This window comes from Ranitomeya variabilis, chromosome 5 (genome assembly GCF_051348905.1).
Source record: "Ranitomeya variabilis isolate aRanVar5 chromosome 5, aRanVar5.hap1, whole genome shotgun sequence".
Classification (NCBI taxonomy): Eukaryota; Metazoa; Chordata; class Amphibia; order Anura; family Dendrobatidae; genus Ranitomeya; species Ranitomeya variabilis.
The window spans coordinates 267404262-267420075 of NC_135236.1; the positions used below are offsets into that span (position 1 = coordinate 267404262).

The window sequence follows — 15814 nt, forward strand, 5'->3', positions numbered from 1 at the left end:
TCATGAATAGCTGGTTTTTGATCACTGCCTCACAAAAATCGAAATAAAAAGCGATCAAAAAATGCCACGTGTCCAAAAATGTTACCAATAAAAACGTCAACTCGTCCCGCAAAAAACAAGATCTCACATGACTCTGTGGACTCAAATATGGAAAAATTACAGCTCTCAAAATGTGGTAACGCAAAAAATATTTTTTGCAATGAAAAGCGTCTTTCAGTGTGTGACGGCTGCCAATCATAAAAATCCGCTAAAAAAACTGCTATAAAAGTAAATCAAACCCCCCTTCATCACCCCCTTAGTTTGGGAAAAATAAAAAAATTAAAAAATGTATTTATTTCCATTTTCCCATTAGGGTTAGGGTTAGGGCTAGAGTTAGGACTAGAGTTAGGACTAGAGTTAGGGTTAGGGCAAGGGTTAGGGCTAGGGTTAGGGCTAGGGTTAGGGCTAGGGTTGGGGCTAGGGTTGGGGCTAGGGTTGGGGCTAGGGTTGGGGCTAGGGTTGGGGCTAGGGTTGGGGCTAGGGTTGGGGCTAGGGTTGGGGCTAGGGTTAGGGTTAGGGCTAGGGCTAGAGTTGGGGTTAGGGCTAGGGTTAGGGCTAGGGCTAGGGCTAGGGTTAGGGTTAGGGCTAGGGTTGGGGCTAGGGTTAGGGTTAGGGCTAGAGTTGGGGCTAGAGTTGGGGCTAGGGTTAGGGCTAGGGTTAGGGCTAGGGTTAGGGCTAGGGTTAGGGCTAGGGTTAGGGCTAGGGTTAGGGCTAGGGTTAGGGCTAGGGTTAGGGCTAGGGTTAGGGCTAGGGTTAGGGCTAGGGTTAGGGCTAGTGTTACGGCTAGTGTTAGGGCTAGTGATAGGGCTAGGGTTATTGCTAGGGTTAGGGTTGGGGCTAGGGTTGGGGCTACAGTTAGGGTTGGGGCTAAAGATAGGGTTAGGGTTTGGATTACATTTACGGTTGGGAATAGGGTTGGGTGTGTCTGGGTTAGAGGAGTGGTTAGGGTTACTGTTGGGATTAGGGTAAGGGGTGTGTTTGGATTAGGGTTTCAGTTATAATTGGGGGGTTTCCACTGTTTAGGCACATCAGGGGCTCTCCAAACGGGACATGGCATCCGATCTGAATTCCAGCCAATTCTGCGTTGAAAAAGGAAAACTGCTCCTTCCCTTCAGAGCTCTCCCGTGTGCCCAAACAGGGGTTTACCCCAACATATGGGGTATCGGCGTACTCAGGACAAATTGGACATCATCTTTTGGGGTCCAATTTCTCCTGCTACCCTTGGGAAAATACAAAACTGGGGGCCAAAAAATAAGTTTTGTGGGAAAAAAAAGATTTTTTATTTTCACGGCTCTGCGTTGTAAACTGTAGTGAAACACTTGGGGGTTCAAAGTTCTCACAACACATCTAGATAAGTTCCTTGGGGGGTCTAGTTTCCGATATGGGGTCACTTGTGGGGGGTTTGTACTGTTTGGGTACATCAGGGGCTCTGCAAATGCAACGTGACGCCTGCAGACCAATCCATTTAAGTCTGCATTCCAAATGGCGCTCCTTCCCTTCCGAGCTCTGTCATGCGTCCAAACAGTGGTTCCCCCCCACATATGGGGTATCAGCGTACTCAGGACAAATTGGACAACAACGTTTGGGGTCCAATTTATCCTGATACCCTTGTGAAAATACAAAACTGGGGGCTAAAAAATCATTTTTGTGGAAAAAAAAAAAAAAAAAAAAAAAAAAGAATTTTTATTTTCACGGCTCTGCGTTATAAACTGTAGTGAAACACTTGGGGGTTCAAAGCTCTCAAAACACATCTAGATAAGTTCCTTAGGGGGTCTACTTTCCAAAATGGTGTCACTTGTGGGGTTTTTTAATGTTTAGGCACATCAGGGGCTCTCCAAACGCAACATGGCATCCCATCTTAATTCCAGTCAATTTTGCATTGAAAAGTAAAATAGCACTCCTTCCCTTCCGAGCTCTGCTATGCGCCCAAACAGTGGTTTACCCCCACATATGGGGTATCGTCGTACTCAGGACAAATTGCACAACAACTTTTGTGGTCTAATTTCTTCTCTTACCCTTGGGGAAATAAAAAAATGGGGGCGAAAAGATCATTTTTGTGAAAAAATATGATTTTTTATTTTTACGGCTCTGCATTATAAACTTCTGTGAAGCACTTGTTGGGTCAAAGTGCTCAACACACATCTAGATAAGTTCCTTAAGGGGTCTACTTTCCAAAATGGTGTCACTTGTGGGGGGTTTCAATGTTTAGGCACATCAGGGGCTCTCCAAACGCAACATGGCGTCCCATCTCAATTCCAGTCAATTTTGCATTGAAAAGTCAAATGGCGCTCCTTCCCTTCCGAGCTCTGCCCTGCGCCCAAACAATGGTTTACACCCACATATGGGGTATCAGCGTACTCATGACAAATTGCACAACAATTTTTGGGGTCCAATTTCTTCTCTTACCCTTGGGAAAATAAAAAATTGGGGGCGAAAAGATCATTTTTGTGAAAAAATATGATTTTTTATTTTTACGGCTCTGCATTATAAACTTCTGTGAAGCACTTGTTGGGTCAAAGTGCTCACCACACATCTAGATAAGATCCTTAGGGGGTCTACTTTCCAAAATGGTGTCACTTGTGGGGGATTTCAATGTTTAGGCACATCAGGGGCTCTCCAAATGCAACATGGCGTCCCATGTCAATTCCAGTCAATTTTGCATTGAAAAGTCAAATGGCGCTCCTTTCCTTACGAGCTCTGCCATGCGCCCAAACAGTGGTTTACCCCCACATATGGAGTATCAGCGTACTCAGGACAAATTGTACAACAAATTTTGGGGTCTATTTTCTCCTGTTACCCTTGGTAAAATAAAACAAATTGGAGCTGAAATAAATTTTGTGTGAAAAAAAGTTAAATGTTCATTTTTATTTAAACATTCCAAAAATTCCTGTGAAACACCTAAAGGGTTAATCAACTTCTTGAAAGTGGTTTTGAGTACCTTGAGGGGTGCAGTTTTTAGAATGGTGTCACACTTGGGTATTTTCTATCATATAGACCCCTCAAAATGACTTCAAATGAGATGTGGTCTCTAAAAAAAAATGTTGTTGTAAAAATGAGAAATTGCTGGTCAACTTTTAACCCTTATAACTCAGTCACAAAAAAAAATTTTGGTTCCAAAATTGTGCTGATGTAAAGTAGACATGTGGGAAATGTTACTTATTAAGTATTTTGTGTGACATATGTCTGTGATTTAAGGGCATAAAAATTCAAAGTTGGAAAATTGCGAAATTTTCAAAATTTTCGCCAAATATTCATTTTTTTCCAAAATAAACGCAAGTTATATCGAAGAAATTTTACCACTATCATGAAGTACAATATGTCACGAGAAAACAATGTAAGAATCGCCAAGATCCGTTGAAGCGTTCCAGAGTTATAACCTCATAAAGGGACAGTGGTCAGAATTGTAAAAATTGGCCCGGTCATTAACGTGCAAACCACCCTTGGGGGTGAAGGGGTTAAATTAATAGGAAAAATGTTTTTCCTATTTTCTTCTGCCTTAACCTAGGGTCCATTTTATAGTTCGAAAAATATGTTTGTTTTTTGTTTTTTTCCGGTATGGAGCATGCTCAGTGATTACAATACATTTTTGGGAACCATCATTATGTTGCCTGCCCATATTATAAATGTAAAAGAAATATGATGGAGAGAAATAGTTTATAATAAAGCAACATAAGAAGGCAGTAAGGAGTCCTCTTCTATTTTGTGCTGTTACCTCAGCACTGGAAGTGCCCAAGATGTGGGTCACATATTGATTATGGGAAACACATCTCCTTCCAGGGGGCTGTCAGTGGTCAGGTTACACGGAAAGAGAATCCAAAATCAATGCACAAAATGGAATACATCTCTGGGCAATCGATATGCTTTGTACTGTACAGCCATGAATAAACCATCACAGGGGCTCTGCCTGCAGCTCCGCGCGCTTACCAGGGGACGGGAGGATGTAGAGCGCTGGAACCTGTTGTCATTGTACACGATTGTGTATTATGAGCAGATCAGTGTTTTGGTTTTTTTTCCGCTTCTCCATTTGGAACAGTAGAGCAATTTCATCCACAAAATGTGCCAAAACCAAGAGGTTAATGGAAATTATTATTATTATTATACATTTTTATAGCGCCATTTATTCCATGGCGCTTTACATGTGAATATGGGGCAAATACAGGGAATGTATGATCATATAATGACCTATTGTTCTAAGGCCAGCGTCACACTCAGCGTAAGACAATACGGTCTGTTTTTTACGGCCGTAATACGGCCGTAATATGGAGAAATGTTCCCAAAATAGTGGTCCGTATGTCATCCGTAGGCAGGGTGTCTCAGCGTATTTTGCGCATGGCATCCTCCGTATGTAATCCGTATGGCATCCGTACTGCGATATTTTCTCGCAGGCTTGCAAAACCGACATCTAATGGATTTATGTGCTCAAATGTTCGGTAAAACATATATACAGTGTATGTATATATATATATATATATATATATATATATATATATATATATATATATATATATATATATATATATATATATTCTGTATTTATATTTAATTCAGCGCGATATATGTGAAAAGCCAGTAAATCAATTGCCGGCTTCTCATTTCTCCTTCACAAACCCGACATGATATGAGACATGGTTTACATACAGTAAACCATCTCATATCCCCTTTTTTTTTGCATATTCCACACTACTAATGTTAGTAGTGTGTATGTGCAAAATTTGGGTGCTGTAGCTGCTAAAATAAAGGGTTAAATCGCGGAAAAAATTGGCGTGGGCTCCCGCGCAATTTTCTCCGCCAGAGTGGTAAAGCCAGTGACTGAGGGCAGATATTAATAGCCTAGAGAGGGTCCATGGTTATTGGCCCCCCCTGGCTACAAACATCTGCCCCCAGCCACCCCAGAAAAGGCACATCTGGAAGATGCGCCTATTCTGGCACTTGGCCACTCTCTTCCCACTCCCGTGTAGTGGTGGAATATGGGGTAATGAAGGGTTAATGTCACCTTGCTATTGTAAGGTGACATTAAGCCAGATTAATAATGGAGAGGTGTCAATTATGTCACCTATCCATTATTAATCCAATTGTCTGAAAGGTTTAAAAAAACACACACACACGTTATTAAAAAGTATTTTAATGAAATAAACAAACATGTTGTTTTAGTATTTTATTGCTCTCTCAATCCATCCGGAAGACCCTCGCTTGGCAAAATAATAAACCAACAATATACATACCTTCGGATAAACTGTCAGGTCCCACGAAGTAAATCCATCTGAAGGGGTTAAATCATTTTACAGCCAGGAGCTGCGCTAAAGCACTGCTCGTGGTTGTAAAAACCCCGGGTGCTGAAAGGAAAGCTGGGTGATCTGTACTTACATTGAGTCGTGGTGAGGCGCCCTCTGCTGGATGAACTCATATGAACTCGAGCGTGGGAACTTTTCCAAGGCTGCAGTTCATGAGAACATCCACCAGAGGGCGCCTCACCGCAACTCAATGTAAGTACAGATCACCCAGCTTTCCTTTCAGCACCCGGGGTTTACAGGCACGAGCGAGTGCTTTAGCGCAGCTCCTGGCTGTAAAATGATTTAACCCCTTCAGATGGATTTACTTCGTGGGACCTGACAGTTCATCCGAAGGTATGTATATTGTTGGTTTATTATTTTGCCAAGCGAGGGTCTTACGGATGGATTGAGAGAGCAATAAAATACTAAAACAACATGTTTGTTTATTTCATTAAAATACTTTTTAATAACGTGTGTGTGTTTTTTAACCCTTTCATACAATTGGATTAATACTGGATAGGTGTCATAATTGACGCCTCTCCATTATTAATCTGGCTTAATGTCACCTTACAATAGCAAGGTGACATTAACCCTTCATTACCCCATATCCCACTGCTACACGGGAGTGGGAAGAGAGTGGCCAAGTGCCAGAATAGGCGCATCTTCCAGATGTGCCTTTTCTGGGGTGGCTGGGGGCAGATGTTTGTAGCCAGGGGGGGCCAATAACCATGGACCCTCTCTAGGCTATTAATATCTGCCCTCAGTCACTGGCTTTACCGCTCTGGCGGAGAAAATTGCGCGGGAGCCCACCCCTATTTTTTCCGCCATTTAACCCTTTATTTTACAAGCTACAGCGCCCAAATTTTGCACATACACACTACTAACATTAGTTGTGTGGAATATGCAAAAAAAAAGGGGATATGAGATGGTTTACTGTATGTAAACCATGTCTCATATCCTGTCGGGTTTGGGAAGGAGAAATGAAAAGCCGGCAATTGAATTACCGGCTTTTCACTAACACCGCTGCGTATTTCTCGCAAGTCACACTGCTGGTCCGTGTGGAATCCGTATTTTTCTCGCCCCCAAAGACTTTCATTGGCGTATTATTTGCGCAATACGCTGACAAACGCAGCATGCTGCGATTTTGTACGGCCGTAGAAAGCCGTATAATACGGATCCGTAATATACGGCTGATAGGACCAGACCCATTGAGAATAATTGTGCCGTTTGTTTGGCGAGTTTTACGGACGTATTTTCTGCGCTCTTACGTCCGTAAAACTCGCTAGTGTGATGCCGGCCTAATACATTTTTATGTTAAAGATCTTTTTTTAAATGTTTTTGTTACACTTTCATCTCATCTTTATTTGAAAAGAATCCTGACGTCTTTAAATGTTCACCCTGACACCACCTCACAATACGCAGACACGTCCTGTTCTGTAGAGATCACTTCTCAACTCATCTCATTATCATCACAGGCAGGATTACAGTGAAAACAAGCACCTTTACATAGATAGCACAGGTCAGGTATCTGTACACTTGATGTGAGAAGTGAGTGGATCTGGATTACCCCTTTAAGTTACCAAAATGACGCTTACATTGCACAGGCTGGCACGGCTATATGGCCAAGTCCGTCTACGCTGAGAATTGACAGATCACAGAAACATTTTTCACTTGAAAGGTGACAAATTAGTTTTGATATAGAATATTAGGTATCTGAGGGTTCAAATGTGAGAAGTCTTCAAGGGCCGTTCTATATAATCCGTACTACGCTAAGTCAGATGTGAAAACGACTCACATGCTTTGTCTTCTTCACAGGGAAAGCCAAGTGGCCATGTGGAAAACCTAAGCGAGGAATCCATGGAGCGCATAAACCTCCAAAACCGGTAATTTTCGTATTGTATTTTATGCACGTCAGCTCAGGGGTGACATGGGATCTCCAGTGCTCAGCCTGTTCCCTTCACTGTTCAATATATAGTATTTCTGTAATAGAAAGAGGGCACGTGTGGATAACCACCATCTATTGGAGCCAAGGGCCACATCAGGGGCCCCTATTATATGGCAACTTTTTATATCAGTATGGAAAATATTATATGTTCACATTATACGTGTATGACCAGCTTTAGAGACATGCATAACTGCAATTACATTTCTTGTTAAATTTCCATCCAAATTGGGTCAACATCTGCACACATTAGTAACCGATACAAGCTGGGTAGAAATCATCCAGTGCCTCCTTTCACTTGTAGACAGATTTATTATCTCAGGATGGATCTACATACTCCTTATTGTATTACCACTGACAAATCCACCTTAAAAGCTGCTTTTGTTCCATATGGATTTTGTTGCTGATTCAGATGTGCATATTATATAGAAATGCTGCCGAATTGCAGCAAATTTCCCATTTTTTTTTTCTTGCAAAGAGTGAAAAATGAAGTACCGTATACTCTCGAGTATAAGCCGAGATTTTCAGCCCAAAAAAATTGGCTGAAAGTGCCCCTCTCAGCTTATACTCGAATCATGGAAGGCGGGTGAGGGGGAGCGATGACTGTCACATACTCACCTGCTCCTGACGTGGTCTCCGGTGCCGACACCTTCTTCCTCTGTTCAGCGGTCACATGGTACCGCTCATTAAAGTAATGAATATGGACTCCACTCCCATAGGGGTGGAGCCGCATATTCATTACTGTAATGAGCGGTACCAGTGACCGCTCAATACAGGAAGAAGCTGCGGGCGCTGGAGACCATCTGTCCGGGAGAAGCTGCCATGGACCGCGCCGGGAGCAGGTGAGTATTTCATATTCACCTTTCCTCATTCCACCACCGCCCCGTCTTCCGCGTCCTCTGCAGTGACTGTTCAGGTCAGAGGGCACAATGACGTATTAGTGTGCGCGCCGCACTCTGCCTAAACAGTCAGTGCGGAGAGACGGGACGCTGAGGAGCAGCGACGAGAGGTGAGTATGTCATTTTTTTTTTTTATTGCAGCAGCATTATATGTGGCACATTGTTATATGGAGCATCTATGGGGCCATACTGAACTGTATGGAGCATTATGTGGGGCATATTTGTATATGGAGCATCTATGGGGCCATAATGAACTGTATGGAGCATTATATGGAGCATATTGTATATGGAGCATCTTATGGGGCCATAATGAACTGTATGGAGCATTATATGGGGCATATTTGTATATGGAGCATCTTATGGGGCCATAATGAACTGTATGGAGCATTATATGTGGCACATTGTTATATGGAGCGTCTATGGGGCCATAATGAACTGTATGGAGCATTATATGTGGCACATTGTTATATGGAGCGTCTATGGGGCCATAATGAACTGCATGGAGCATTATATGTGGCACATTTGTATATGGAGCATTATGTGGGGCGTATTTTAATATGGAGCATCTTATGGGGCCCATCATGAACTGTATTGAGCATTATATAAGGCTCTTGATTCAATATGGATATTCAAAAACACTTAACCTACTGATGTCTCAATTAATTTTACTTTTATTGTTATCTATTTTTATTTTTGAAATTTATCAGTAGCTGCTGCATTTTCCACCCTAGGCTTATACTCGAGTCATTAAGTTTTCCCAGTTTTTTGTGGCAAAATTAGGGGGGTTGGCTTATACTCGAGTATATACGGTAATTCCATCAGAAATCTGCCTATGTCTGTGGGGCATATTTTTGAGTAACCAGTCTAAGGCTAGGTTCACATTGCGTTAATGTGTGCACGCTAACGGACAGCGTTGCACGGCGAAAATGTCGCAATTAACGCCGTGCAACGGGTCCGTTAGCGCACACATTGACATTTCCCTGTAGCGCATCGCTAGCGCGTGCCTTTTTCGGCTCGCGCTAGCGATGTGCCGTTCTTCTGTGGTGCGCCTCGGACGCTGCTTGCAGCGTCCGCGGCGCGCCCGAGGTCCGTTCCTCACTCTCGCAGATCGGGGATCTGCGAGAGCGGGGACGTTAACGCGACCCCTAACGTGGCCCCTAAAAGACCATTGCGTTAGCGCATCCGCTAGCGCTAAACGGATTGCCCTAACGCAATGTGAACCTAGCCTTAAACAGCCGGTGTGTGTCTAACAATATTGCTCAAATTTAGAGTTTCTGCTCATGCATCATTGGTAGTCCTGACTGATTACTGCTGGCTTCCTGCAGTTAGGCTACGGTGAGCCGGCTGTCAATCAGCATGATGTCGCCAGTCACTCGTCATCTACAGAGCAGGGTGGAAGAGAAGCTGCTGCTCTGTGGAAGTGATGTCTGCGGAAGCAGGGGTATCGCCGGCAGTGGCCGCTCTGTGTCGGCAGAGATCTGTGCTGGGCACAACAACAACTTCTTAGACCCGTAGTAAAAAATGTACTTAGTCCTGGATATCTCCTTTAATGAAAGAATTTGGGTTCCCACGATGAGTATTTGGTGCGTTTTTTTTCCTCTGCGTATATTTGTGCACAAAAAAAGCCAGTGTATTACAGTTCCAGTAATGTGTATTGGGTTTGTAATCTGTAACATGTTAATGGTTCTTGCGGTAAAATGCGTTTTATTTGCAGATTTTTCCCATAGACTTGAATGAGATGCGGAAAATAAGCCGGTACAAGTCATTTGCTTTATTAGTGCCTTTCTACAGTGGAGAAACCGTAAAAATACATGACTTTATTAATAACTAGATGGCAGCCCGATTCTAAAGAATCGGGAGTCTAGAATCCATATATACTTTATTTATTCAAATGTAAGAATAATACAATTAATAAATAATAGTAAGAAAGAACAAAAAATGGCTGCACTCACCAGCTCTTGACAATTCTTGACAGTACGGCACATTTCTGATTGGTCGCTCGCGGCAGGCGGCAACCAATCAGAAAAGTGCCGCGCACCACGAAGGCATATATCTTTGTCCACCCTGAGCGGGTGTAGGACGCTGGTGACGTCACTTATCTCCGGACATTATCTCCGGACAAAGCCACGGAAGTTGGCACAAATTGCCGGAAGTAGTATTCTAGGCAATTATATATTAGATTTTAATGTTATCAGTGTTTACCTTTGAACGTTTATATTGTATTGTCCTGTCACCAGCCATGTGTACGATTATCGGCCGAAAGCCTCTCTGGAACCAATAATCACCCCATGTAAAGCTATCTTTATAAGTTAAAGATTCAGAATACTATGACTTTTATCATATCCTGAACAGTCAAGTTTTTTATGAACCGTTAAGGTTTTCTGGTTGAAGTAAAAAAAACTCTGAGTGTTTACAGTTTGAAACCATAAAATGTTGAAAAATTATGTCATTCTTGAGTATATCACTCAATGGTGCTCATAAACGTGTCAAATTTGATCTATAATATACTTTAATATACGTTACTTTAATCTTTAATATACTTAAGAACAGGGCCCCAGACATCACACAGGGGGTCTGAAACACCGCACAGTGGTCCAAAATATCGCTGTGCTCTGCCTGGGGCCCCTGTGCTCTGCCTGGGGCCCCATATGCTGCCTGGGGCCCCTGTGCTCTGCCTGGGGCCCCTGTGCTCTGCCTGGGGCCCCATGTTCTGCCTGGGGCCCCTGTGCTCTGCCTGGGGCCACTGTGCTCTGCCTGGGGCCCCATATGCTGCCTGGGGCCCCTGTGCTCTGCCTGGGGCCCCATATGCTGCCTGGGGCCCCTGTGCTCTGCCTGGGGCCCCATATGCTGCCTGGGGCCCCTGTGCTCTGCCTGGGGCCCCATAGGCTGCCTGGGGCCCCTGTGCTCTACCTGGGACCCCATATGCTGCCTGGGGCCCCTGTGCTCTGCCTGTGGCCCCTGTGCTCTGCCTGGGGCCCCATGTTCTGCCTGGGGCCACGTGCTCTGCCTGGGGCCCCATAGGCTGCCTGGGGCCCCTGTGCTCTGCCTGGGACCACTGTGCTCTGCCTGGGGCCCCATATGCTGCCTGGGGCCACTGTGCTCTGCCTGGGGCCCCATATGCTGCCTGGGGCCCCTGTGCTCTGCCTGGGGCCCCATATGCTGCCTGGGGCCCCTGTGCTCTGCCTGGGGCCCCTGTGCTCTGCCTGGGGCCCCTGTGCTCTGCCTGGGGCCCCTGTGCTCTGCCTGGGGCCCCATGTTCTGCCTGGGGCCCCTGTGCTCTGCCTGGGGCCCCATGTTCTGCCTGGGGCCACTGTGCTCTGCCTGGGGCCCCATAAGCTGCCTGGGGCCCCTGTGCTCTGCCTGGGACCACTGTGCTCTGCCTGGGACCACTGTGCTCTGCCTGGGGCCCCATATGCTGCCTGGGGCCCCATATGCTGCCTGGGGCCCCTGTGCTCTGCCTGGGGCCACTGTGCTCTGCCTGGGGCCCCATATGCTGCCTGGGGCCACTGTGCTCTGCCTGGGGCCCCATATGCTGCCTGGGGCCCCTGTGCTCTGCCTGGGGCCCCATATGCTGCCTGGGGCCCCTGTGCTCTGCCTGGGGCCCCTGTGCTCTGCCTGGGGCCCCATGTTCTGCCTGGGGCCCCTGTGCTCTGCCTGGGGCCACTGTGCTCTGCCTGGGGCCCCATATGCTGCCTGGGGCCCCTGTGCTCTGCCTGGGGCCCCTGTGCTCTGCCTGGGGCCCCATATGCTGCCTGGGGCCCCTGTGCTCTGCCTGGGGCCCCTGTGCTCTGCCTGGGGCCCCTGTGCTCTGCCTGGGGCCCCTGTGCTCTGCCTGGGGCCCCATGTTCTGCCTGGGGCCCCTGTGCTCTGCCTGGGGCCCCTGTGCTCTGCCTGGGGCCCCTGTGCTCTGCCTGGGGCCCCTGTGCTCTGCCTGGGGCCACTGTGCTCTGCCTGGGGCCCCATATGCTGCCTGGGGCCCCTGTGCTCTGCCTGGGGCCCCATAGGCTGCCTGGGGCCCCTGTGCTCTGCCTGGGGCCCCATAGGCTGCCTGGGGCCCCTGTGCTCTACCTGGGACCACTGTGCTCTGCCTGGGGCCCCATATGCTGCCTGGGGTCCCTGTGCTCTGCCTGGGGCCCCATGTTCTGCCTGGGGCCACTGTGCTCTGCCTGGGGCCCCATAGGCTGCCTGGGGCGCCTGTGCTCTGCCTGGGACCACTGTGCTCTGCCTGGGGCCCCATATGCTGCCTGGGGCCACTGTGCTCTGCCTGGGGCCCCATATGCTGCCTGGGGCCCCTGTGCTCTGCCTGGGGCCCCATATGCTGCCTGGGGCCCCATATGCTGCCTGGGGCCCCTGTGCTCTGCCTGGGGCCCCTGTGCTCTGCCTGGGGCCCCATGTTCTGCCTGGGGCCCCTGTGCTCTGCCTGGGGCCACTGTGCTCTGCCTGGGGCCACTGTGCTCTGCCTGGGGCCCCATGTTCTGCCTGGGGCCACTGTGCTCTGCCTGGGGCCCCATAAGCTGCCTGAAGCCCCTGTGCTCTGCCTGGGGCCCCATATGCTGCCTGGGGCCCCTGTGCTCTGCCTGGGGCCACTGTGCTCTGCCTGGGGCCCCATATGCTGCCTGGGGCCACTGTGCTCTGCCTGGGGCCCCATATGCTGCCTGGGGCCCCTGTGCTCTGCCTGGGGCCACTGTGCTCTGCCTGGGGCCCCATATACTGCCTGGGGCCCCATGTTCTGCCTGGGGCCCCTGTGCTCTGCCTGGGGCCCCATATGCTGCCTGGGGCCCCTGTGCTCTGCCTGGGGCCCCATATGCTGCCTGGGGCCCCTGTGCTCTGCCTGGGGCCCCTGTGCTCTGCCTGGGGCACCATATGCTGCCTGGGGCCCCTGTGCTCTGCCTGGGGCCCCTGTGCTCTGCCTGGGACCCCATGCTCTGCCTGGGGCCCCTGTGCTCTGCCTGGGGCCCCTGTGCTCTGCCTGGGGCCACTGTGCTCTGCCTGGGGCCCCATAGGCTGCCTGGGGCCCCTGTGCTCTGCCTGGGGCCCCATAGGCTGCCTGGGGCCCCTGTGCTCTGCCTGGGGCCCCATAGGCTGCCTGGGGCCCCTGTGCTCTGCCTGGGACCACTGTGCTCTGCCTGGGGCCCAATATGCTGCCTGGGGCCCCTGTGCTCTGCCTGGGGCCCCTGTGCTCTGCCTGGGGCCACTGTGCTCTGCCTGGGTGTAGGACACTGGTGACGTCACTTATCTCCGGACATTAGCTCCGGACATTATCTCCGGAAATTAGCTCCGGACATTAGCTCCGGACAAAGCCACAGAAGTTGGCACAAATTGCAGGAAGTAGTATTCTAGGCAATTATATATTAGATGGGCATTTCCTGAAGGAAATACATGGTGCTTGAACAGCGCTACCAGCTTTACAGCAGCACTTTTCACACACGGGACTGGGGGGCGCGCTTACTTTTGCACCCGGTGCCGGGGGCGCGCTTACTTTTGTACCCAGGGGCGCACTTACTTTTGCACCCGGAGGCGCACTTACTTTTGCACCTGGGGGCGCACTTACTTTTGCACCCGGGGGCGCACTTACTTTTGCACCCGGGGGCGCACTTACTTTTGCACCCGGGGGCGCACTTACTTTTGCACCCGGGGGCGCACTTACTTTTGCACCCGGGGGCGCACTTACTTTTGCACCCGGGGGCGCACTTACTTTTGCACCCGGGGGCGCACTTACTTTTGCACCCGGGGGCGCACTTACTTTTGCACCCGGGGGCGCACTTACTTTTGCACCCGGGGGCGCACTTACTTTTGCACCCGGGGGCGCACTTACTTTTGCACCCGGGGGCGCACTTACTTTTGCACCCGGGGGCGCACTTACTTTTGCACCCGGTGGCGCACTTACTTTTGGGGCCGCACTTACTTTTGGTGGGCGGGGCTCCTCGGCCTCCGATTTGGTTGGTGGGGCCCCTCGTCCTCCGATTTGGTGGGTGGGGACCCTCGGCCTCCGATTTGGTGGGCGGGGACCGGCCTCCGATTTGGTGGGCGGGGTCCCTCTGCCTCCGATTTGGTGGGCGGGGACCCTCGGCCTCCGCTTTGGTTGGCGGAGCCCCACGGCCTCCGATTTGGTGGGCGGGGTCCCTCTGCCTCCGATGTGGTGGGCGGGGCCCCTCGGCCTCCGATGTGGTGGTCGGGGCCCCTCGGCCTCCGCTTTGGTGGGCGGGGCCGGGCCCCTCGGCCTCCGCTTTGGTGGGCGGGGCCGCTCGGCCTTCGATTTGTTGGGCAGGGCCGCTCGGCCTTCGATTTGTTGGGCGGGGCTCCTCGGCCTTCGATTTGGTTGGCGGGGCCCCTCAGCCTCCGATTTGGTTGGCGGGGCCCCTTATCCTCCGATTTGGTGGGCGGGGACTCTCGGCCTCCGATTTGGTGGGCGGGGACCCTCGGCCTCCGATTTGGTGGGCGGGGCCCCTCGGCCTCCGATTTGGTTGGCGGGGCCCCTCGGCCTCCGATTTGGTGGGCGGGGACCCTCGGCCTCCGATTTGGTGGGCGGGGCCCCTCGGCCTCCGATTTGGTGGGCGGGGCCCCTCGGCCTCCGATGTGGTGGTCGGGGCCCCTCGGCCTCCGCTTTGGTGGGCGGGGCCGGGCCCCTTCGGCCTCCGCTTTGGTGGGCGGGGCCGCTCGGCCTTCGATTTGGTGGGCGGGGCTCCTCGGCCTCCGATTTGGTTGGCGGGGCCCCTCGGCCTCCGATTTGGTGTGAGCTCTGCCTGGGGCCCCTGTGCTCTGCCTGGGGCCCCATATGCTGCCTGGGGCCCCTGTGCTCTGCCTGGGGCCCCTGTGCTCTGCCTGGGGCCCCTGTGCTCTGCCTGGGGCCCCTGTGCTCTGCCTGGGGCCCCTGTGCTCTGCCTGGGGCCCCTGTGCTCTGCCTGGGGCCCCTGTGCTCTGCCTGGGGCCCCTGTGCTCTGCCTGGGGCCCCTGTGCTCTGCCTGGGGCCCCTGTGCTCTGCCTGGGGCCCCTGTGCTCTGCCTGGGGCCCCATGTTCTGCCTGGGGCCCCTGTGCTCTGCCTGGGGCCACTGTGCTCTGCCTGGGTGTAGGACACTGGTGACGTCACTTATCTCCGGACATTAGCTCCGGACATTAGCTCCGGACATTAGCTCCGGACATTAGCTCCGGACATTAGCTCCGGACATTAGCTCCGGACATTAGCTCCGGACATTAGCTCCGGACATTAGCTCCGGACATTAGCTCCGGACATTAGCTCCGGACATTAGCTCCGGACATTGCCACGGAAGTTGGCACAAATTGCAGGAAGTAGTATTCTAGGCAATTATATATTAGAAGTGCTATAGATGCTAAGTAATGTGAAGTTTTCAAAATAAAGCAGCTTTGTTTAAGGACCAGGGGTATTTCCGTTTTTGCATCTCCATTTTTTGCTCCCCTTCTTTCCAGAGCCATAATTTTTTTTTATATTTCTGTCAATATGGCCATGTGAAAGCTTTTTTTTTTGCGGGACGAGATGGACTTTAGAACAACACCATTGGTTTTACCAAACAAATTCAGAGTGCGGTGAAATTGCAAAAAAGTGAAATTCTACAATGTTTTTTTGGGTTGGTTTTTTTTTTACCATGGTCACTAAATGCTAAAGCTGACCTGCCATTATAATTCTCCAGGTCATTCCGAATTCATA

The 15814-nt window shown here is 50.1% G+C and overlaps 1 protein-coding gene across 4 annotated transcripts in view; it reads left to right on the forward strand.

Moving 5' to 3' along the window:
* SCAPER (S-phase cyclin A associated protein in the ER) overlaps positions 1 to 15814 on the forward strand; it is a 369596-nt gene that overhangs the window by 37931 nt on the left and 315851 nt on the right. For all 4 annotated transcript variants that reach the window (XM_077264248.1, XM_077264247.1, XM_077264249.1 and 1 more), the window contains exon 3: positions 7125 to 7192. In XM_077264248.1, coding sequence (XP_077120363.1) covers positions 7125 to 7192 — 68 coding nt within the window. The remainder of the gene's footprint in view (positions 1 to 7124; positions 7193 to 15814) is intronic.